The 23,141-nt window shown below is 41.8% G+C and overlaps 1 protein-coding gene across 4 annotated transcripts in view; it reads left to right on the forward strand.

Annotated features, from left to right (window-relative positions):
* DPP10 (dipeptidyl peptidase like 10) overlaps positions 1-23,141 on the forward strand; it is a 458,987-nt gene that overhangs the window by 210,493 nt on the left and 225,353 nt on the right. Inside the window, exon 1 of one of the 4 annotated variants that reach the window (XM_051623884.1) lies at positions 10,680-10,836. The exons of 1 other annotated variant lie outside the window; for it this stretch is intronic. In XM_051623884.1, coding sequence (XP_051479844.1) covers positions 10,765-10,836 — 72 coding nt within the window. In that variant the 5' untranslated portion in view covers positions 10,680-10,764. Of the gene's footprint in view, positions 1-10,679; positions 10,837-11,880; positions 11,900-23,141 lie in introns of those variants that run through there. 2 more of the 4 variants (XM_051623883.1, XM_051623885.1) reach the window with 2 other exon arrangements.

Below are 23,141 nucleotides of genomic sequence, written 5' to 3' on the forward strand. Positions count from 1 at the left end.
TCTTTTCCTTACATCTTTTATCTTCTTTTACCTTTTCGATATTTTCGTAATCATCTTATCAGAATGACTTTCCAACTTACAATTCTCAACAGTTCTTCCATTTCCCTGGTGGTTTCTCCTTTCTGTTGGAAAATAAAATAACATCCTCAGTGTATTTGGAAAGTTGACATATCATCTTTGTTGTCCTTTATTGCCTTTTCCATCAGACATTTGTATAATAAAAATCCTCCTTGCTGCCTGATCCTTCCCTAGGACTTCTCTGCATGTTACTCCCTTCAATAAAAAGACATGAATCTCAGGCTGATTGTGAAGAATAAGGTTTGTGCTCGATTTTCAAGGTTAAATAGGGGAAGAACATCTCCGTGCAGTGTAGCACCCTTATCCGTGGTCCTTTTTATCTTTACATAGAGTCATTCAAGAAGACAGTAATTCCTTCTGACTGGTTTAACTGCAGACCTCAGAACCAAGATATGTGTTATTGATGCAGAAGCAAAGATGACTTTTTCTCTGTTCCTCCTCTTCTTGAACAATTTATTACCCTTTTACAGCAAAATCCCAATTCTGTAACACATACCATTAATGCCATAGTGCTGCTTAGATTGTTGACTGTGTGCTAAAACTTCAGTTTTTGCAGCTGTTTTTCATTTTCATGGCATTTACATATCACTACCTCAGATACTTAATTAGGGGCTCTGTTGTTTTCTTTCCTATAATTCTATTTCAATTTCCCAACTGAATAGCTGGCTTGAGAGTTTCAAACTTCTATAATATCCACTTTTTTGCAGTCTGTGTGATTCTTTTCAACGTATCAGCCTAGCTTAGATGAGGGATGTGAAGGATAGCTCTTCTCCTTAATAGCATTTCTTTCTCAAACCTACTGGAATCTCCAGGGTTAGAAGAAGCATCAGTGATTCTTTATCTGCCTCTCCTGCCCGATAGCCTGTCGAAATCCTCAGGAGGGTTTCTGAATATAGCTCCCAGATGACTAATGATGCTGAGGCTGAGTTTTAGATAGTTATTTAGAATCAAAGTACCCATGTGCCAATACGTGGTCCTTTGTAAATCTCCTGAGAGGACACTATCAAACGAGTTGGGAACTCGGAGGTTTGCAGCCAATTCACAAGGGTAAAAATAGTTACAGTTTTCTGTAACACTTTTGAGTGCGTCCTCCTAAGTCTCCAGCTATATTAACTTCCCACTATCTGCATTTTTCTTACACAATTTGCTTCTAATTAGAGATTCTTGATAATTCTCTGGAAAAGCAAAGAGCTCTCTTCCAGCTAAAAATCACACACTTCTGCAAGTACTCTTAAGTATCTCTGCCACCTTGTCATTGAGCAGAAGTGCTAAAATTACTGTCAAGTGAGAACGCTGTGAAAAATCACAGAATATTATCCAAATAAAATATCTGGTCACCATAAGCAGAAGTAAGACCAGAATGAGAGTTCAGCCCTGTGCAATCCAAATGGCAGCGTTGAATGGGGATGATTTTTTTTATTTTGCAAATGCTTGGTTGTGTAAATTTGTTCCTCTAGAACCTGAGGAGACTATTGCTGAATAAAGTCCTTTCTAGCACTTTCTGGCTTTTCCTTTCTAGCTTTTCTAGAGATTTCTGTTTCTGGGATAAACAGCACCAACAGAACTTTTTTTTTAAAATGTGACAGCAAGATTCTTCCTAAATGCTGTATGTTTACATACTTTAAACTTAACAGCTTCCTCATGGCCTTGACTAGAGAATACTTCCTTCATTTGCTAAAGTTTTGTGTATTTCTATAGTTTTGCTTTGCCTTGGCCTGTGGTTGTATTTCCTTGATGGATTAATAGCTTTCTGCATAGATAATCTGTATATCAGTTTGTAAAACATTTCCAGGTCCTTTGGGAAAGTAAAGGTATTATACAAATCTTGAATAATATATGTCTGCATTATTAGACAGATGTTTGATACTTTTCATTATGTAGCATCTAGTATGGATGAGTAGTGCCTTACATAGTTCTGAGACAGCTCCATTTCATATTGTAATAACATCATGGGAACGAGCTCACTGGTATAATTTTATTCAAGATCTTTTTCCCTTCCCTTTGATGTAGCAATAGGTCTTTCAGGATGCTGATGCCTGCCCCATCCAGCATTTACTCACCAGAATTAAGGGTAGTGAACAGAGAACAGCTCTCACTGTGCTGTATTTGTTCCCCACATTGTCTTAAGGTATCTTAGAATTATGGTGACCAAGACAGTTACCGTGATTAAAAGCAAACGTGCAGTGTTAGCTGATTTTTGTAACTTTCAGCATAAAGTAAGTGCACATAGTTGTATCTCTGTTTCCAAGGAAAATATAGTTCTCAGTAGGAAATTGGTTTTTAATCACTGCTACCATCATAAGGCTTGTTGATTTAGGTGCAGAGTGAATTAGAGCTGGATGGAAGGTACTTCACAACCATCTTGAAAAATAAAGTCTGATCAAAAGGGTCTGCAGGATGATGCAGCTTTTAACAAAATGTTAGAAAAGGGAAAGAGAATAATTTATATTCTTTAACTCTCTGGCTTAAATTGATGTTGACTTTTGCAAGGTAGTAAAATTAACATAATATTACTTCTGTGTAATATAAACAATGAAACTGAATTAAATCACATAATAGGGAAAATGTATTATTTTGCTTCAGTAGTAAGAAAATATTTCAATGCTAACACTTTAAAACACTTCATTTAGGATTTTTTTCCCAACTTTAATTTTATTGTAGATTATGGCATTTTATTATTATTTTCTTCTGATTTTTAACTCCCCTCATTCTCTCATTTTTATCCTACTCTTCCTCCTTTCCACCCCCCAAATTAGCAAATGAAATTTGGTCATCCTAATTCCTATTGATTTATGCAATGTACAAGGGTCACATTTTCAAAATTAATTAAGTATTCGGTCTGGGTAATTTTTAGTAATAAACAAGTACCTAAACTACTGAGGCTCTTCTAATATCCCATTGACTTCCTAGTTGCATCCCTCAATGTTAAAGATCTGATAAGTCTTCCAAAAGTAGCACATAGATACTCAGTTCCTGAATATGCTGGTTTCATTTTTGCAAACTGTGGTGTACATTATAAACTGGGTTTGAATATTAGTCTGAATTCTTTATTGGTAGTTTACCATTCATAGGACAGCCTCAATGAACCATTTAGTGTTACTGTACATGCATGTCATATGTAGTTCTCTGAAGAACAGCTGTATGGCAACCACCAAGCTGAAAAGAAAATAAATCAGTCTTGCCACTTGTGGGTTTAACCATGAGGTTACACTGGTAATCTTCTTGCTTCTTCTGGGCATACTTCTGATTTGTACCTATGTCAATATGAGACTTTTTGGTCCCCAGGCCAGTCATTTGTTGATTAAATTTATTTTAACTTGATTTATTCTGTAAAAAGTTGACAGATGTGTCAATATATGATTACGATAGACTCCTCTTTCTTGATTCATCATAAATTTTACTATATTTCCGCACTGACAGAATTTAAAAGATCTGAACCCTAATTTTTTTTTTCTATTTTTTTTGCTATTTTTTTTAGTCAATCCTCAGTACAAATTATACAGTTTTCTCCCTCAGTTTCAGGTGTGTCTTCTTAAGAATTAAAACGAAAGCCAGAAATTATTATATGCAAACTCTGCTATAACAGATCTTCATGGATGTGGGATTCCGAAAGTCACTTTTGCCAGATCAGAGCTGTGGTGTGAAGGGGAAATACATGTTTCAAAATCTAAGATCTAGTTCTGCTGCTTCCTCACCTAACCCATAACTTTTTAAACTGTTTTCTTACATAAATCAGTTTTAGTGATGAGCATGAGTAGTGCTGTTTTACATTAGTGAACTGCTTGTGAAATACAAGTCAGGATCTTTTCTTGTGAACTACCATTAAGGTTTAAAATCCATTAAAAGATTTGTATAGAGTTACTTCATGGAGTAGTGAACTTTGAACAAATCCTATTGTCAGAATATACTTAGTGCTTTGTTTTTCACTTCAGAGTTATGTTTTGCAAACCTGCTTCTTGCAACATTGGTAAGAAGAAATATTTCACAAATAGAAACAAGAAAGCTGGCAAGACATGCAGCAACTCAAAAATTTCCTTTGACTATGTGAAATTCCTCCCCATAGTCATAAAGACATCACAGAAAACCAGGCTTGGCTTCTGGCTACTGCTCATGAAGCGGTGCAGGAGGAGGGTCCTGCAGGACCCTCTTACAGGTCAATGCAGATAGTTGGGATACCTCAGGACACCTACAGTGGCACTTCGTGATGATAGTTGCCACCTGAGTCCCAATTTCAAGCTACGGTATTTGGCACACAACTGTGTTTGTGTATCTCTGTTTCCCTGGGAAACTGCTGTGATTTATGACTCCATACATTGTTAGGTAATCAGGAGGAGATGCCATAGATCTGAAATCACAGCTCCTGTGTTCCTCTGTCATGAGTTGTTCCTTCAAACACTCTTGAATGCTGGCTGTGCATTTTATTGGTTAATGAGAGGTATTTCTGGAAATGTAGTCCTGCTCTGTATACTTTCATTGAAATATTTGCACGTGTATTTTAATAAGTCCTGTAACTTTCCTGCTGGAATATATTTGCATTTATTTGTACTAACTCAGTGTTTGTATTGATTGGTTTTCTAAAACAAGGAGAAAAAAATAATGAATGCAATTTATTCACAAAGAAAATATCCTTTCACTGAAGGAGATACTAGAATACAATGTGTTTCTGAATGCAGAAGGTGCCTGGAATTTTCCCTCTATCAATTTTCTAAGCAGCAAAGTTCAAATATTCTGTCATTTAAAACCATAATTTTAAAAGCATTCTGTGCAAGACTACATTCTGTCTGTTTTTCAGGTTTATGTGACTCAGAGACTCCTCTGAGCAACTATTTTTAGTTTTTGCAAGCCCTCAGATCCACCTAAAACACAATCATCTTAACTTTCTTTGGTTCTTGGACACATTGGTTTGATTTTTAAATTCACCTCTATAATTTCAGGGACTATTTTTAGCTCAGTTGCTAGAGCTTTAAAAGGAATCAGAGATCCATAATGAGAATATTTGTAAGATCTGAGTTTAAAAATCCACTGACAAGCTCTCAAGCCATGACTTTACAGCTTTCATAAACTCATCAGCACTGGGCCACATAAAGTGTGGTAGTATCACAGGAGATTTTTTCCTCACATTGTAGGAGACTGAGCAGGAAGGTTGTTAGCAAGAGAGATACAAATGTGAAGTTTTAGGCTAGAGCTGGTTGAGAATCTTCTGATCTCGGTCAGTTGATTTAACGGCAAAAAAGCAGACACAGTTTGTAGGAATGGGAACTGGATGTAAAAGATGTAATGGGCTTCTTTTTATTTAATTGGCAATGAAGTAGTATTTACATCTTTACTGAGCTGTATAGTTATTTATTAGACAGTGATGAGGGCCATATAAAAGATACTGAAAACAAAAACTCCCTGCTCTGCCTGTTCCAGTTTTGCTCTTTGCAGTTCCACCACTGGAGCAGCAGCAGATGACTTGCAAAGCAAAAATGCACTCCCTAAGGAAGGGAGAAAATCTTCATTGTGCTGGTAATGACTGTGCCTCTTCACGGTGATCTGTACCATGGCAGCATCTGTGTGACACAAGGCAATTAAATAATTTTATAACCAGGACTTTATTTAGAAACAGGTTTTGTGTCCTTAAGCTCAGCCCCTGTACCTCCCAGTCCACCTCCTGAGGGCACTGGAGCCATTAAAATGTGTCACATCCACAGCTTTTGGCACGTAGGGTGCTCTTGGTGACAGCTCCAGTCTCAAGTGACAGCTGGCCAGGATGGTAGTAAACCACCAGGATTTCTTGAAAGAGAAAAAGAACTCCCTTCACTTGTGGCCTCCTCTGCTACGTTATTTTTATACATATGTCTGGCCCTTTTGCTCCCCTAACAGTTTCCAGACTTACTTGCTGCCTGCCCAAAATTGCCCTACATATTAGTCTGCTCTGTCAACAAAACATAGATGTTACTAAGTCATCGTGTGATGCAAGCTGTAATGATTGAATAATACTCTGATGGAGCTGATATTCTGTTTATGTGGAAGATAAAATAATCATGTTATGTCCTGACTCTTGCACCCAGGTCTTGTGTGTGATGAGGACAGAAGAACTTGCAAGGGGTCTGTAGCATAAGATTTCAGTTGACAGATAAATCAGTCAATGTAAAGAACTGATCAAGAGCATAATTCTGTGTATTTCTGCAGCTATTTCATCCAAGCCCTCAGTGCTTTCCCTGCTGAAATTATGAGGTATCACTATGGACTCGATGATCCTCATGGGTCCCTTCCACCTCAAGATATTCTAGGTGTTTTGGTGAAAGTGATACAAGAAACTACCATGAATACTGTACACCTTAATGGCCTCTACCCATATAGCATCAGTTTTAATACCAGGCTCCAGTTTCAAAGATTTGTCCCATTACTGGCCATAAAGCAACTGTTTTTCTAAACAACACAGTCAAATTACTTTTGAGCAGTAACTTAAAAAAAAAAAGACCCAAATAAAAGCTGGTGTGGGCAGTAGTGAGAACTGATAAATTAATTCAATATCCTCAAAGCATCAATAGTCTGATTCAACAAACCAGCATTCAAAGTTAATAATGAAAGGAATTATGAAGCGCTATTAGTGAGAGTTTTGGTATTGATTGTAAGAAGCTTTAGATAAGACTCAGTGTGTATAGAGCAAATCCCCAAACTCCTATCCCCAAAGTACTCTTGCCTCCAAGAATTATTTGATTAATGACTACCCAACAACTGGCATGCATGACCTTTATGAAATTTGCACTCCATATCTTAGTCCATTATAGGGATAAAACCCCCCTGGTGAATATATTGTGAATAACTAAGTTTCAGCTAAATTGACTGCTAATGTCTTTTTCCTTATTGATTAATAGTGCAACTCCACAACAGATCTCAAAAACAAGCTGAGAGTAATCTCTATTTGAAACATCCCCATTCTAACCCTGAATCATTAGAATTCTTCAGCTGAGATGGGGGCTCAGTAACTAGTTGAGTTACAACAGACGTGTGCCATCAACAGCACAAACCAGAACATGTCTGCATCTAATACTTATTATTTGTATTACTGTAGCACCTAGAGGCCACAGGCAAAATCTAAATCTCCTCGTGGTATGAATTGCTCAGAAAAAAATAAAATCCTGAGCCCAACAGAACTCAGCTGACACAAAGGAAGGACTGGCAGTAAGGGCTGCTCTGAAGAAGTAAAGCAAAGCAACTGTTACTGGCACACAAAAGATGCCATCTTGGGTGCTCTTTTGACTTTTTCTTTGTATAGCACAATTATTGTATGGAAAGAAACAGTGTCAGAGAGCAAGAAGGTAAAGGGACAGGGCTGACAGCAGCAAGAGTGCAGAAGTTAGGGAAATAATTAATTGTAAGAGAGTAATTAGGGGTATGAAATGGAGAGGTAAGCGCAGAGATGGTGAGAAGTGCAGGAAACGCTGATTCCTGAGCCGAGAGAAATAACTGTGCAGACTGACAGAGGGGTGAGCAATGTGAGTCCTCTCTGCAGGCTCTTGGTGCTGTGGCCCATGCAGGGGGCTATGAGTGGCCCTTAGTGTCACACTGGAAAGGAATAATAAAGTCAGCAAAAAAAAAGAGTTTGAGTCAGTTAATTTAGACAACTCTCCTACCCTAGGCAGCACTAATTATACTTTCATTGCTCCAGACAGACATTTACCTGGCTTTCAGGGCTGGAGGTCCCCAAATCTCCTCAGGCAACCTTGGCCACTGTGGCACTCCCCCCTTTTTTTTTTTAACTATTTATTTTTTTTTCTCAATGTTTAACCTTCTGTCTTTAAGCCTGTTGCTATTTATCTGATCCACCATGTACACAGGAGACTTTTTTAATTCTTTTGTAGCACCTTTTAATCATTTGAGCATTGTTCCCATATCTGCCCCCATTTCCCTCTCCTTTAGACTACTGATCCAAACAATTCTCAGGTTTTCTTCACAGCATGTGCTTGCCAGACCTCTCATTCTCCTTGCTCCATGTCTGTGTTGCTGTGCACTTCCTGACCTTGTTCCCTGCACTCAACGGATGCTCTGCCAGGACTGACAAGAGCAGGATGTCTCCACACGATGTGACAGCTGTACTCCTGCTTGTCTATCACAGTGCACTGTTTGTACAGTTCACCATAGCAAGATGCTGCCTTAGGTGCAGTTTTGAGATCCTCTGTAATGTCCCGTTCCTCATTTTAACCTGTTCTCCATCCCTCACACAGTCCCTCACACATGTTCTTACTGAACTACACACAAGTCTTTGAAGTCACAGTGTGTCAAGATCACATTTAACTCCAATGTTGTCCTCCAACATTCTTGGCATCCTCCACAGCTTCACAGTGTCTGTGAATCTGATGTGTGCAGTGTGCTCAACCACCCTGGTGCTGATGGGAACATGGGCAAACCCCACCAGGATGGACTACTGAGGGACCACTGCACTGCAACCTTGCGCTGTGGCTGGAGCCACTGGAAATTATGTAGTATAGACAGTTCTGTAGATCCTCAGTTTTACTGAGATTATGTTCCTCTTTACCTCACAAAACTGTCCTGGAAGACAGTGCTGGAAGCCCTTCTGAATGAAGATAGAAGGCATTTTCTGCTTTCCTATTCACAGGCTTGTTAACCTATTAAAGAAAGAAAGTAGATTTGCTTGACATGATGTGCTTTGGACAAATTAATGGTGGCTATTAGTCGTCATCTAGTGTTTGTCCAGGTGCTTGCAAAGCTCAGTTGTTTATTTTTTCTAAAACTTTTATTGGGACCTCAAGATAAGTTGCGTCTGTTGATTGGCAGAGGATTCAGGACAGCAGTGGATAATACAGAAAGATGGAAATACTCCATATTCTGTGTTCTGTGGCTGGCTGGCCTGTAATTCCTCAGTCCCTTGTCATCTTCCAGTTCCTTTCTAACCTGTTCCCACTGTAGGCTTCATCACCAGTAATTACACTCATCCAATCCAAACTGACCTTTCATGTGTGGTTTGATGCAAAAAATACTAAAAAAAAGATAAAACTTTTCTCTCATGTGCTGACAGATTTCCTTCTGCTTTGCAGTCTCTTGAGACCCAAGCTGGCTGAGAGTCCTGGGGCTGCTCCTGTCAGCCAACATCCCCATCCCACCACACTGGCTCCTTCATGGTGACAATCCTGTATTCTGTAATTCTACTGTGAGCCAGATCATGAAACCAGTCTGAATTAACAAGCAGCCCCACCCACTTGCTTGAGGTTCTTCTTCCTTACTAAGACTCATGTTTCACTGGCCCTTGAGTTAGCATCTACTTTCACATTTTCAATTGTTTCCTTCTTGCTGGTTAGAAACAAATTTCAGATGGTCTCCTTTATTCATCCTACTTAAAAAAACAACAAACACTTGTCACCAACTGATGATACAGTTTTAGGACACGTGGTAGATTTAGAAGAGATATTCACAGAATCACAGACTTACTTAGGTTGGAAAAGACCTTAAAGATCACCAAGTGCAACCATCAACCTAACACTGACAAGTTCTTAACTAAACCATACCCGTAAGAACTACATCTATATGACTCTTAAATACCTCCAAGGATGGTGCCTCCACCACTGCCCTGGGCAGCCTGTTCCAATGCCTGATAAACCTTTCAGTGAAGAGTATTAGGAAGAAATTTTTCACTGTGAGGGCAGTGAGACACTGGCACAGGTTGCCAGAAGAACTTATGGAAGCCCCATCCCTGGAAGTGTTCAAGGCCAAGTTGAATGGGGACTTGAGCAACCTTACCTAGTGGGGGGTGTCCATGCCCGTGGCAGGGGGGCTGGAACTAGATGATGTTTAAGGTCCCTTCCAACCCAAACCATGTTATGATTCGATGATTCTGTGGCAAAACATGAAGTTCTCCTTTTTTTCCAGCTCGATGCAAGGGCCTCCAATGCTGAGTTCAGACGTTTTACAGCCACGGGCTTTGTACGAGGCTGTCTTCCTGAACCCCAGGGTTGGGATGCCCCACGCTGAGCTCCCTAGGCTGGCAGCCGTTCCCGTTCAGCTCGGGAGCTCCACCTTTGGCTGGTGGGTCAGTCACTGCTGAAATCCCACGGCAGACCGGGGCACCCTGCCCCGGCGGGCCTCTGGTGCCACGGGGGGTGAGAAACGCCACATGCAGCAAACAGCACAACTGCGCTGCCCTCCCCCTTGCTCTCTTCACCGGCTCCGCTCTGCCGCCGGGGCGGGCAGGAAGTCTCCGCCGGGCCGGGCTCGGGGCCGGTCCCCGCCGGGAAGGCGCGGGGGCGCGCAGCGCGGCCCCGCCTCAGCCGGCAGCGACGCTCCCGTGGTGGGGGCTCGGATGGTCCCTCCCGGCCCGGCGGGCAGCGCTGTGACACCTGCTGGCGGCGGCGGGACGAGGCGGGCCGGCCCCGGGCGGGCGGGGCGCTGCGCGGCCGGCTCCCGGCGGTGATGCGCGGCCGTCCCCCGGTGCGGGGCACGGCGGGGCCCGGTGCCCCCTGAGCTCCGGCGCGGCCGGGCACTGCGGTAGCGCGGCGGCTCCGCGCCCCCCGCCCGTCCTCCTCTCTCTCTCTCTCTCTCTCTCCTCCTCCTCCTCCTCCTCCTCCTCCTCCTCCTGCTCTGCCGCGCCACTTCCAGGGGAGGCTGGTGTCATGCGGCTGGCGCCGAGGGAGGGGAGCCTGGGGCCGCAGCGGCAGTGAGAGGCGCCCAGCCGAGCCCCCTGCGATGACAGCCATGAAGGAGCAGCCGGCGCACCCGGGCGGCAGGGGGAACCCGCCGCCGCAGCAGCCCGACCAGGTGGGACCCGCGGGCGGGGGGCGCCGAGGGAGCGGGGGATGGAGGCGGAGGGGCGGGGGTCGGTCGCCGTCCCGGTGAAGTTGCGCGGAGCTGGGTAGAAGTCCGGCAGCTGGCGGGCGACCTCGGGACAGCTCGGCCGGGGGAAGCGAGAGCCCCGCAGAGCCGTCTCGGGGGTTGCGGGGGGAAGCGGCGGGGCCGCTCGGAGGGGACCCAGCCTCGTCCGGCCCCATCCCGGTGCGGGGGTGTCGGTCAGCCCCGGCCACCGGCGGCAGCAGGTCCCGCAGGAGTTTGCGCTTCGCTTCTCCGCCAGTTTCACCGGGGGAAAGCACCTGAGCGGGGGTGATCCCGCCCTGCCGGCGGGGCTGCCCCGGCCGTGGGGACCAGGGGAGCAGCGGGGGAGCCGGTCGGGGCTGGCGGTGGCGGTGCGGGTCTCCCGGGCTCCGCATCGCCGCCCGGTCCGCGGCGGGAACAGCCCCGTGGGGCCTGGAAGGTTCCCCAGAGGGTTTTTAGCATCCCCCGGGTGGCAATCTTGGCCCGACGGGTGCCTGCTGCCGGGCTGGCGGAGGTGAGGCTGGCTGGGTACCGGTATCTGTGTCCCGGTACCGGTGCCTGTCTCTCGGTATCCGCTCGCGAGTCTCGGGAGGCTTCGACGTGTGAGGGCTGGGCTGCGGGGCAGCCGCTGGACTGGGCTGTCATCATCACAGAATCGAAGTTCTCATTACCAGACCGCCAGGTCTGTTGCTGCGGGGCGGTAGCGCTGCCGGATCGGGGAGGGATGATGCTGGTGCGGTTCCCACCAGCAGCCTCAGCGGCCCCCCCGGCCGCTGCTGCGGGGCCGCGCTCCTGCCCTCCCGGCGTCCGGCCCCCGCACAGCTTCGCCCTCGCCCGCAGACACTTAAAAATGTGTGAACTCCGACCATATGCCGAAATTGAGGGTCGCTGCCGTTTTTTTTTTTTGTTCTGCAAATGATGAGGACTCGCCGCTCGCCTTCTGAACTCCTTCCTGCTGAACGGGGCTTGCAGGACGTGGGGAGCCGCGGTTCACGTTTCCCTTCCCCCTAAGGTGCATCTACAGAGCTTTACCTTCCTGGGATGCACGAACATCGGGTGAAAAACGCCAGCAGTGAGAGCTGCTGTGCAGGGTTAGGTTTTAGAAAGCCCATACCTGAGCATCCAGTCCTGGCTGCACATCCAGGCTGCACGTTCAGCTTCTTGGTTGTCCTTCCAGTATCAGTGAACTCAGTCCTTTCAATTTAAAGATGTGTGGTTTGTTTTGGTTGGGTTTTTTGTTTCTTTGTTTGTTTTTTCTGAAAAATGTATACGTTCTGGCACATTTTCTTGTCATACTGATAGAATAGTACCCTTGAGTTTGAGGAGTTTTTATTCTTGAATACATTAATTGGGTAAGTTACATTATCTGAAAAAGACATGTAACTTCCATCAGTGCTTAAATTTCATGCAAATAGAATTTATGGAAAAGGCAAGATCACTTTAAATAGTCTCAGAGATTCACAGGGCTCATAAATTGCAGGGACGTTGTTTTGCTTTAGAGGGATGCTGCTTGTAGATATAGTAAAAAGTACTTGAAATTAATCAGTCTCTATTTCTTTACATTCATTTCAGACACGTTGAATTCCCAGAATAGCTTTTTATTGTTGGAGGTGGGAATGTTTTCAAAATAGGCTTAATATTCTATGCCAAAAATTAACAGTTTGACTGCTTTTTTTAGATCATACTGAGGAACAGCAGTAGGTTCTCAGTTCAAAACACACAAAACATTAGGAATTTATGTTAAATATATATTAAAAAAATATTAATTGGCTGCTCTGGATTTCTCAGCCTCTCTCCATGGTGGATGAGAGGTCCACTGGTACATCTGCTGTGCCTGGCTGAGCAAAGTGGAAACATGAAGTCCCATAAATTTGCATCAGGTTTTTCAGACCAAATTTGGTTTTCCTGGTAAAAGTTGATTCTGAGTCAGCTTTGATTGCTTGTTGTCTTAGGTGCTAGTGATGTCATGTGGTAAGTAATGGCATTACATATAAAATGTTGCTTTGAATGGATAGCAAGACATTCTGTGGGGGTGCAGGCCTGAAGCCTGTGGTGAGCTCCATAAAGGGTGAGGCCATGTCTGGTGGATCTCTATGAACACCAAGGCCTCTCATGCACCTTCACAGCAGCTGAGATTCAGGTGCTTGTGGCGTAGCCTGGCCAGGGCTTGGCCACAGGCTGTGTCAGTCTTGAGGCTTATGCTGGAAACAATGTGACCTTAACAGAGGGATAGTAGGGGTTAGAAGCTTTTGGTTGGCTCTTTGTGGTTGCAGTTGCAGCACTGCAGCCATGGTGGGTGCTGTGATGGGCATGGGGAGAAGAACAGAGAGGGGCTCATATGTTCACCCTGGTTTTCCATACCCTGTAGTAATGTCCCTGCTTGGTCCATGTGGAAAATGGAGCTTCCTGGAGTCTTCAAGAAATCCATCTGTCTGGGTAGTCTTGTCTAACGTTTCATTTGGTGTGGTGAGCTTGTATAGACCTGTAGTGTCACTGCTAGGGACACCTGTAGTTAACTTTTTGATTTTTGACAAGAAGCTACATCTACACTGGGAGGGTTTCATGAGACAGCAGGAGCAGCAATCCTTTTCTGATGGAAAAGTGGTCAAACCAGTGAGAAGTCTAAAGGGAGCAAGGACTGACACTGGTTTCAAAGTACAGTTTTACAGATACTCCTGAGAACAGTCATACTGAAATGGATGCATTTGTGGTAAATTTATAGGTTTGCCACCTGAGCTGTAATTTCAAATTACAGCAGGCTAATGCTGAGACTCCCCACCTGAATAAAAGCTTGGATTGACTGACTGAAGCATCCAAAGCCATCAGCTTATAAATAGATTGGCTGCAACTTCATACCCAACATTTCCCCTGGTGGTATTTTTAAACCCAGCCTCACCTGTGCCAAGGCCTCTAGTAACAACTTCCATTAACGGTGCTATTGATGTTTCAGTGATTGGTTTGATAAATCAGCCAGATTTATTCTCAACTCTTTGCTAAATGGCGACTCATTTTTATTGCCAAAATTACAATTTTATGTTCAGGTGATATATCTGTAGAAAGGAAAATAGCTGTAAATGATGGTATTTCTGGAAGGCTCTCTCAAAGTGGTCAGAGTGCTGTCACTTGAGTGCTTGTGTCAGAAGCGAAGGTGGCTCCCTCAGTCCCTCTTGAAGCATACAAAAACTAGTGGTTTTAATCTTGCAGCTTTTAAGAACCATCCTGGGGTCTTGGAAAATGATGTTTAGTGGTCATTTTTACAAGGCACAGCTATTCATAGTCAGTGGACACAACATACTTGAAAAATATAATGTACCTGTATGACTTGCTTGTTGATGAATGTTGCCATCTTTGCAGATGAAAAGTGAAGATAATTCCTTAGGGAATTATCTTTGTGAGGCTTCAGTCTGTTCACAAAAAACAGATGATCTACACCACCTGGTGCTACTTGCTGTTCTTTGTGTAGAGGAGACAGAACTTTGAAATTTATAATCGTTCTCCCCTGAGCCTCCTTTACTCTTCCAACTTAAGGTTTTTTTTAAAAATTGCTTTTAAAATAGGAAAAAAATACCAGATTTTTTTCTTTCTTTATGGTGTATCATTGTAGAATCTACTACATTATTCTGCTTAAAAACAAGAAAGGAAAAGTGGAATCAGACTACATGTGTTGCACTGCATAGGGAAATTACTTGGTAAGCATTTAAATGATATGTTTAGTATAGATACAAGGACAACTGGCTGCTGTTTGCTTCACTGCCTTGATTTCAGGAGTTGAATTTTCTCTGTCTCAGGACCAGTTTTTGTGGTCATCAAAGAAGGGGCGTATTTTAAAAGTACATCTAAACCAAAGAGACCAAACTGTGTTTTATTTTGCAGTGACTAAAGCCAAAATAGATTATATTTTTGTCTTCTTTCATTGTCTTCTTTTTTCCCCAAAACAGTCTCTGATCTTACAGTGGCAAAAACCCTGATGGATAGCTGTGTCTGTCCAGAGCATTATTCATCTTAATGGGGTTTTATCAAGGTAGAAGGGCTCTCCCCTTCCCCACTCAGGTCATTTAGAGCTTGATGGGTCAGGGAGGAATTGAACTCTTTATCATATATGTGCCACAGTACCAGTAACTTGACAGATTTAGTTAGGTAGTGAAGTCCATGTTCCTGCTCTTGGTTGTGTTCAGAGTTGGCTGCAGGCTGAAATAAGAAATTCTGTTCTAGTACATAATCCAAAGTGACTTTGCATTTTTCCCTCTAACCATCCTAGTGGAACTTTTTACTTGTTTTATTGCAGCAATATATCAGACATACTGGTTTGCAAGGTTCAAGATAATGCCAGAAACATCAGGTAAAAAAAGCCAATAAAAGTGGAGAAATAAGGTTATATTATTATGCCCAGAATATTTCATAGAGAGTTAGCATCTAAATCTTATTTTTAACTTTTAAATTCTGTTTCCTACACTATATATATGCCATGCTATGTCTGTGTTGGATCCAGAAGGACGTATTGCAGGCTTGCAATATCTGTTGAATATGTGACCAGCAGCACAAGCAGCTTATATGAAAAGCTTATTAACTATATTGGTTTGGAATATTGTTCAGGATCCAAGTTCTAGGTGTCATCTTCCAAAAACTGCATGTGGCCTTGATTCATTTTCTGTTTGCCATGTGGCTGCTTCTATCTAGCTCAGTCATGGACATAATTGTGGAGATCAGCAGAAAAAGCCTGAAGCTCATCTTCCAGCTTCAACACTTTTCTAGTCTTCTGCTCTGAGCCCTGTGGAACAGGGCTATATGTGACCTCATTTTTTTGTGCTTGTTTCTCATGTTAATTGAAAATCCTAATTTTATGTGATGTCTTGTAAATGGTCTCTGTCCATATAGGATCTCAGGTGGTTGAGAGGGTGGTCATATGAGGTTTTTTTAAGTGACTGTATAGCACATAAGTGTGTTTCTGTGTACATCCGAAATTCAGAAATGATGAGTTTTGCTTCAGAAACTCACTTTACTAACGCAGAAGAGAACTACAAAGAACTTCAGTGCCTGATCCACCCTGTGCCCTGGGAACCTGCCAGGAGCACGACCTTGGAGAGCTCCCTGTCGGTGGACATAGGGCAAGGCAATCGTGCCGGTGCTTTCTTCCTCCTTGTACCCTCTCCTCATGGTTCCTTTGCCTTTTTGCAGGTTCTCTGTGTCTTGCTTTGAAAACAGCACCTGAGAATCTGCAGCATAACACAGCACCTGATGTTTCAGTGTTTTGAGCTCTCCACTTTGCAGGTGGAATAAAGGGAGTATGTAATGCAGTAAATGAAAAAACCCAGTGAAACAGGGCAATCTTTTTGACTCTGTTGAAATAAATTGCAGTCATGCTGTAGTTTACCTAGGAGCCTCAGATATTTAGATGTACATTTTGTATTAGCTACTTTAAAACATACTTTCAGTATTTTTTTCCAGTGTCCTCCAGCTGAACGTATTGATTTGGGCAAGCTATTTTGATAATTAACAAGAGGAGGAACTCTTTAAACAAATGGGGTTGTTGTTTGTTGTTATTCTAGAATCTGAAAGCCATCACCTTAGCATTTTTTATTAACTTGAGGCCATTTGGGGATTACATGCATGTGTTACTGACTCACACATGTGAACTCAGCCTTTCTTCTATAAGGGTAATAGGGACAAATGTCATATGGGATCCCTGGAAAAGTATCCTAGGTTTCTTTTTTTTAAACAAAAAAACCAACCTAATAGAGCTTTGAAATGTGCCTGACCTTTGGAAAAACGTTTAGGTGTACAAGACTGTAGTTGACATGTTATACTTTCTTTTAACTTTGCACTGGAAAACTTAGGCAAACTCATCCGCTGCTACAAATGCCCCAGTCCTGCCCAGCAGGTAGCTGTAATTTGTTGACAGTGTCTTTTGTAACTCTTCATGAGACCTGTGTCATATTTCAGGTCCATGCGTTAGCCACAAAATCATGGCTGTCTCAAACTCTGTCCCTTTCTGCTTTAATCATACACTTCTTTTATGCTTCACTCAGCTGCATCAAATAACGTTCATGAATATATGCTAGAAAAAAGAACAACGCTGATGGTGGCTGATGATGATAAATTACTGTATTTATCCATTAGGAAGGACATTGGATGACCTACAGATCCAAGGCTGAAGCTAAAAGACCTTTTCTAATAGTTCTTAACACTGCTGGCAACAGCCACATAACTGATGTGTTATTTATGTAGAGAATCTGTAAATAGTTTTGAACAGTTCTAAACAAGGATAAAAGCCCTCTGATTTCTGGAGGAAGTTGTCTAAGAAAATCAATTAGGAAGTATTAAACAATGTGATGATTTAAGAAAATAAAGGTTCCTTAAAGGCTTTTAGGGGTTATTTTAAACTGCCTGGAGCAGTATTTGCAATTTACATTCCTTTAGGGAGGGAAGAAAAAAAAAAAAAAGGCATTTCACAGCTTTTCAGAAAACAAACTGGGCAAATGTTAGCATTTTCAATTTGGAAATACGGAGAGAATTCCAAATGCTAGTGGGAAAACCATTAAACTTGTTTGAATTGCTGGGTGGGTGCAAGAAACTAAATCAAACACTGCCAGTGCAACTCATCGTTCATCCTTTGTGTTTGTTCTTTCTGCTTCTGATGGTGCAGAGGCTGCTGACTTCTTTCCCCCTGCTCCTGTGCTAAGGCTTCAGAGGCTGCTTAAATCAAAGTATTTAATATATATTAGGGGTGTCTTTCAGAAGAAGGATTTGAGCTTAAGTACACTTCAGGAGTAATGATATCCTGAAGTTTTGAATGTTAGGGAAGAACTGTTTAAATCAGATGGTCTAGCGACAGATCTAAATAAACACAAAATGATTATAAAAGCTGGGTGCTTTGAGTCAGAAAAAGTGCAGTTCAAGAAGGTCTTCTTGGTAATTGTTGCTGGAAATCTTGTTTTAGCAATTCTCACTTTACTTGTGAAGAGTTCAACAGTATCCTGGTGCAAATAGCAAGAAAAAACAAAGATCCTACCTAAAAGTTTAGTCGAGGGCCTTGTTCAGGGGTGCAAATGATAGTATTGGGTAATTAGATGCCATCAAGCATAAATATAAATTTAAGTCTTCATGAGGTAGTAAGCCCATAAAGTCAGAAGACTTTGAAGTGGGTGAGTAGCTGCAATACAAGGCCATCAGTTGCAAAAGGGTCCTTTTTGGTTTTAGTTCAAAGGCTCATTGAAGATATGTTACTTTTTAGTCCCTGAGGTGGCTGAAAATATTTCTATAACCTGGCCCATTCCTGAAGTGCTTATCTACATGGATTTTTTCAGTGAGGTCAGTGGGACTGTTTCTGTGAATGAAGTCTGCAGGACTAATCATGTCATTTGCTCTGTAATAGTTATCTTTAGAAGTTGGGGAGAAAAAGTCCTTTGGTGTACAGTAGGATGAGCTGAGCTGCAGTGCTCGAGCTGTGTGGAAGGTAGTTATCAAAATATTGTCATTGGTATTCTTCAGAGTTTTTGGTAGTAAATGTGGCATGTTTTCAAATCCAAAAGGACAGAGCTACAATTCTAGTGTTACGTGCCAGACACTGAAAAGGTTCCTGAGGGCAGCTGTCAGTTTATGCGTTTGCTCATCCAGTACAAGAAGCAGACAGGATTTGTACTCCTATATAATATGTACATTTTGTTGCATGCCTCGCAGGGTCTCTACATGCAGTTCTGTACCAAAGAGGGGATTTACCCCTTGTTGGGTCCTGTCACTGTAGGTGAAAATGAGCTTGATGATGGAGTCCAGAGTAGCAGTCTGATTTCGTTATGGCATAACTAGTGACAACTGAAGGAAGGAGGATGAAGGCTGATCTGGATGGGTTCATGAAGACTCCAGTGAAGGCTTTTTTTATTAGTGACTATTTGGATTGAGTCCTTAGCTATTTTCTTTTGTCCCTCTACACTCTCTTTTTTGACATGTTTCTGATTCTGTAAAAAGCTGTGTTCTGCATGAGCAGTTCTCAAAGCTCTCTCACTTCTTTTTCCTTTCAGTTTTGTTACATCTCCAGGTGATTCTCTTCTGTAACATACTTTTTTTTTTCTTCCAGCTTCCTTCCCATCTTTAATCTTCTATACAGAGTTTTCCTACCACTTTTCTTCCCACAGCCCTTCTGCCATTACCAGTGTCACATTTCTCTCTGTAAACTAAGCAAAATCTTTGTAATCTGTTTCCTTATTTTTATTTCCCCATTGCTAATAATTTGAAGAATGTTGTGTCAATGAAGTGCACTGCTAGCTTACACCAACAGCTTAAGAGGAGCCTCAAAACAGAGGATAGTAATTTATGTATAGTGAATTTACATGTTTTGATGCTTCCATTGTGATTTAGCTATTTCATTAGGTACTGGGTGGTTTGAGGACATGAAGAGAATAAACTCATATCCTCAGCTGCTCAAATGGTGTCTTTAGTGGAAGCAGTGGAAGACAGACAGACATCTGCTATAAATTTATTCTGTTAGAATAATTCCATGCTCTCATTTCCTATCCCATGACATAAATGTACAGTAAGCTTGTAGTTTAAAGAGTGCACTATCAACAAATGAAAGTGGTGTACTCCTCATTAAATACATACTGATATGTCAAAGGAGATCTGAATTCTTCTCATTTCTGGTCTCTGCTTCATTTATATTTGTAAACAAATGGATATGAGCAAAATGCTCTGTCTTTTGTGGTAAGTGGTATCATCTTCATATAAGACTTTAGGAAAACGAGGTTCCTTCTCTTCTTCCTCATAGTATAATTAGCTGTAGCATAGAAATGTGCTGTTTATTAAAGAAAAGGAAAAAAAGGCTTTAGTGTACTAATTCTGTGAGCAGCACAGCCCTGTGTATCAGCTCAGGGGCTGTATATTTTTACAACCTATGCAGCAAATGCTAGAATCTGCTCTAGCTGTCTCACTCCTTACAATGCATATATGGAGAGATAATAGATAATTTCTGAAAGAAGCACATGCAGAGCCATGTATTGTGTCAGCAAGGGAATATATTCAGTGTGTAAAGAAAAAGTAAGCTGCTTCCCTGCAAATGTCCTTCTCTTGATGTCTGTTTACCTCCATCATTCTGACCACATCCTTGCATTATTTTTACCTGCGGCTATGGTACCCAGCCCAGCTGGGGATCCAAACTGGGCTGGATCTTTTAATTACAAAAAACAAGCAAGCAGCCAAAACAACAACAATAACAACAAAAAACCCCAACCAAAAGTAACTCTTCCCTTCAAAACCAACTTTGAGAATTTTTCCCTTTATCCTTTCCTTAATTTAGATTATATTTTATTAAATGTGTTATTTCTATCTAGGAAACTGTCAGTTATATTTTTCATAAATCTCACCTCATTACCTGAGTGGGTAAAGATTCCTTTCTAAAATGTGAGCTAGGCAAGTGCAGTGCAATGCCTTGCAGTGCTTTAGCTCATCTCGCAGTTGCCAGCCTAAGTGGACTTAATAGCACTTCTTTCCTGGGAGGAAATAGTGCTTCAGTAAAGGACTTTTCCTCTTCACTTGAGAAAGGAGGAAAAGTTTCTGCCAAAGTAATACATTGAAAGTGTAAGGTAAATACATGTCCTTACCAGCTGTTAATATCTTTTAAACTACTTTTAATTTACAAGGGTGTAATTCTCTTTGCACTTAATTCCTTGTGCTGTTTCTTTTTGTCAGGCTTCCTTCTACCATCTCTCCTGCAGTTGGGTGGGGGAGATGATGAGTGTGGTTGCTCATCTCTAGGGGAGGAAGTACTTCCACTGAAATAATATTCTTGCTATTATCTTAGCTTGCCCCTTGCCATTCCTTTGGTCTGCAGAGAAATTGTGGTATTACAGTGTATTACTCTTGGGTAAGCCCAGCTGCTAATGGGTTTTTGGTCCCCAGGAACAGACTAGAGCTGGTCTCTAACTCCTGAAGCACACAGGTTGTGGACACCAGCTCCTTAACATGAATGGCCTCTCCTGTTCTGCTCCCATCTCCTTGCTAATATGTGCATGTATTTAAAAGCAATTGTATGCTTTTTTTTTTGTTTTTCACTTGGTTGTAGGCCTGATGCAACTGCTTTTTAGACTTCTTCTTACAACACTGGATTTTTTTCTTACATGTTTAGAGGTATTTGTTTGCCATGTTCCAAACATACCAGTGTTTGTTTCCTCCCCAGTTAAGATGGAAATAGCACTGGCACAAATGAATGGGTGGTGAAGAGTCCTAGGTTCACTAGAGAAGTGTCTGTGAGGACTGCTTAGAATCTCAGCATAGGAAAGAGAATTGACAGAAAGAAAATGAGAATAAGCCTTGCTGAGGTTTTTAGGTCATAACGATCTTCAGTAATTGAGATTTTTCCATAGTGCTACGTAGGTGGATGCATCTGAAACAGTGCTATTAATTTGGAGATTAGGAAACCGGAGATTAAAAACCCTTACTCTGTTCTTGGCTGGTTGCAGAATTTCCATATGACTTGGGTAGGTCCCTGAAGGCTGCAATTTAGTATTTGCTGCTCCTGCCAAAGGATTATGGCAGAGTTCATTAATACCCACCCTCAGAACCATCCCTGCAGGCTGATCCTGGACATGCTGTGTGCAACATTTTCCATTAATATCAGTACAGGTTGCTTCTCTGCACAGACTGCCACATGAGAAAATTTGTAAATTCCTGAAAAAAGACTGTATTAAAAAGACACTGATGGGAAGGAAAACTAGTTTAATCTGATTTATTTGTACTGTCCATCCTCCATCCATTATTCTAGGAAAATAATATTAAATTGTAAATGATAAGAATACTTTGAATGTCAGGTATTACCCAGAATATCTTTCAATGATTTGCTATAAATAGGGTAAAGTTTAAGGCAGCATTTAATATGAATGCTTTGGGGTAGAATTAGTATTCCCTGTTTGTCTAACCCCAGCAGTTAAGGTCTCTAAGGTCTGAGTCTGTTCTGACTATCAGCACAGTCCCGTGTGACTCAGCAGAGCAGGATGGAGTCTTAACCACCCACCTGTTTTTCAGGATCCAGTAGTAAGTGTTGCTTTCATAGCAGTTTGAGTCTTTCCATCATTTACAGGAAGTTGTAGTAGTAGCAAGGAGCATCACACCAAAATTGTTAGCAAATTGCAAAATACCAGAGAAAACCAGCTTTTTGAAATGTCTGTCTCTCTGTGTTGCACTGGGACAGTGTGTTCAAGTACATTAGAGAGTAATGAGCCATGGTCACATTTACATGGAAACCACTTCCCTTAATGAAGGGAAAATGGTGTTGTCTATTTTATTGTAGTGGATTTCCATTAAAATCAGGGAGTCCAGCACATCTACTATCTAAAATACATGCTGGACTGAGCTTAGTGGAAACAAGGTACATAAATAGGAGGGATGGATGAGACAGAAATCCCTCATTTTGCCTGGTTAAGGGAGAAAACAGATAGATGGTAAGATGTGCCTTCCAGGTGCCAGTCTGTGTTATATTCAGGTGCCCCATCTTGCAGAAATCGTAGCAAGAACCAATAGCTACATTAGAGAAAAAAAAGGAAAGTGAAATAGGGAGCCTGTTTTTATCAGTGAGGCAATTTAACCCTTGGAATAGAACTGCTGAGATAAATTTTGAACTATCAGCCTTTTGATGTATTTGAACTAAAAATGGGTTCTAGAAAGTTTTCCCCAGCAAAAATTCTTGGCCCCTTGATGGAGGTATCAGAGGGAAATGTAATGGGTTGCAGTCTACAGGAGGTGAAATGATGAAGGCTCCTTTTGTTGCCTTGGTAAATCACTGAATTATTATTAGTCTTACCATTGTGAATAGTCAATAAAAATGAACTTCTACAAGAAAAAACAAACCCACCTTTTTACCAATAATATTTTTTTTTTCCCCTTCTGCTTCTTGACAATGATAGAAAGTTCCTCCTTCCCTTTTTATATGCTGCTCTAAATCTATGTCATGATAGCAGAAGAGTAGTAGGTTATTTTATATATGAGCTGAAGAGAACTTTTCCTCAAGAGTTGAAGACTGGAATATGTAATCCTACTGTTAGGCTGCTTTCCTTGCAGCACCTGACAAAACTTTATATATATTTAAGTATTAATATTAATACATATTATATACTTACTTTTGGGTTTGAAAACTGCAACTGTGACTATGACAAGAATTTAGAAATCTGCACTTAGGCTTCATGTGGTCAGCATTCATCCATGGCCTGGTGTTAACTCTGGTTCTATGACCCTGGTCTGGCTGTCAGTACTACAAAATCTTACTTCTTACT

The sequence above is a fragment of the Apus apus genome, chromosome 6 (genome assembly GCF_020740795.1).
Source record: "Apus apus isolate bApuApu2 chromosome 6, bApuApu2.pri.cur, whole genome shotgun sequence".
In the NCBI taxonomy this organism is placed as follows: Eukaryota; Metazoa; Chordata; class Aves; order Apodiformes; family Apodidae; genus Apus; species Apus apus.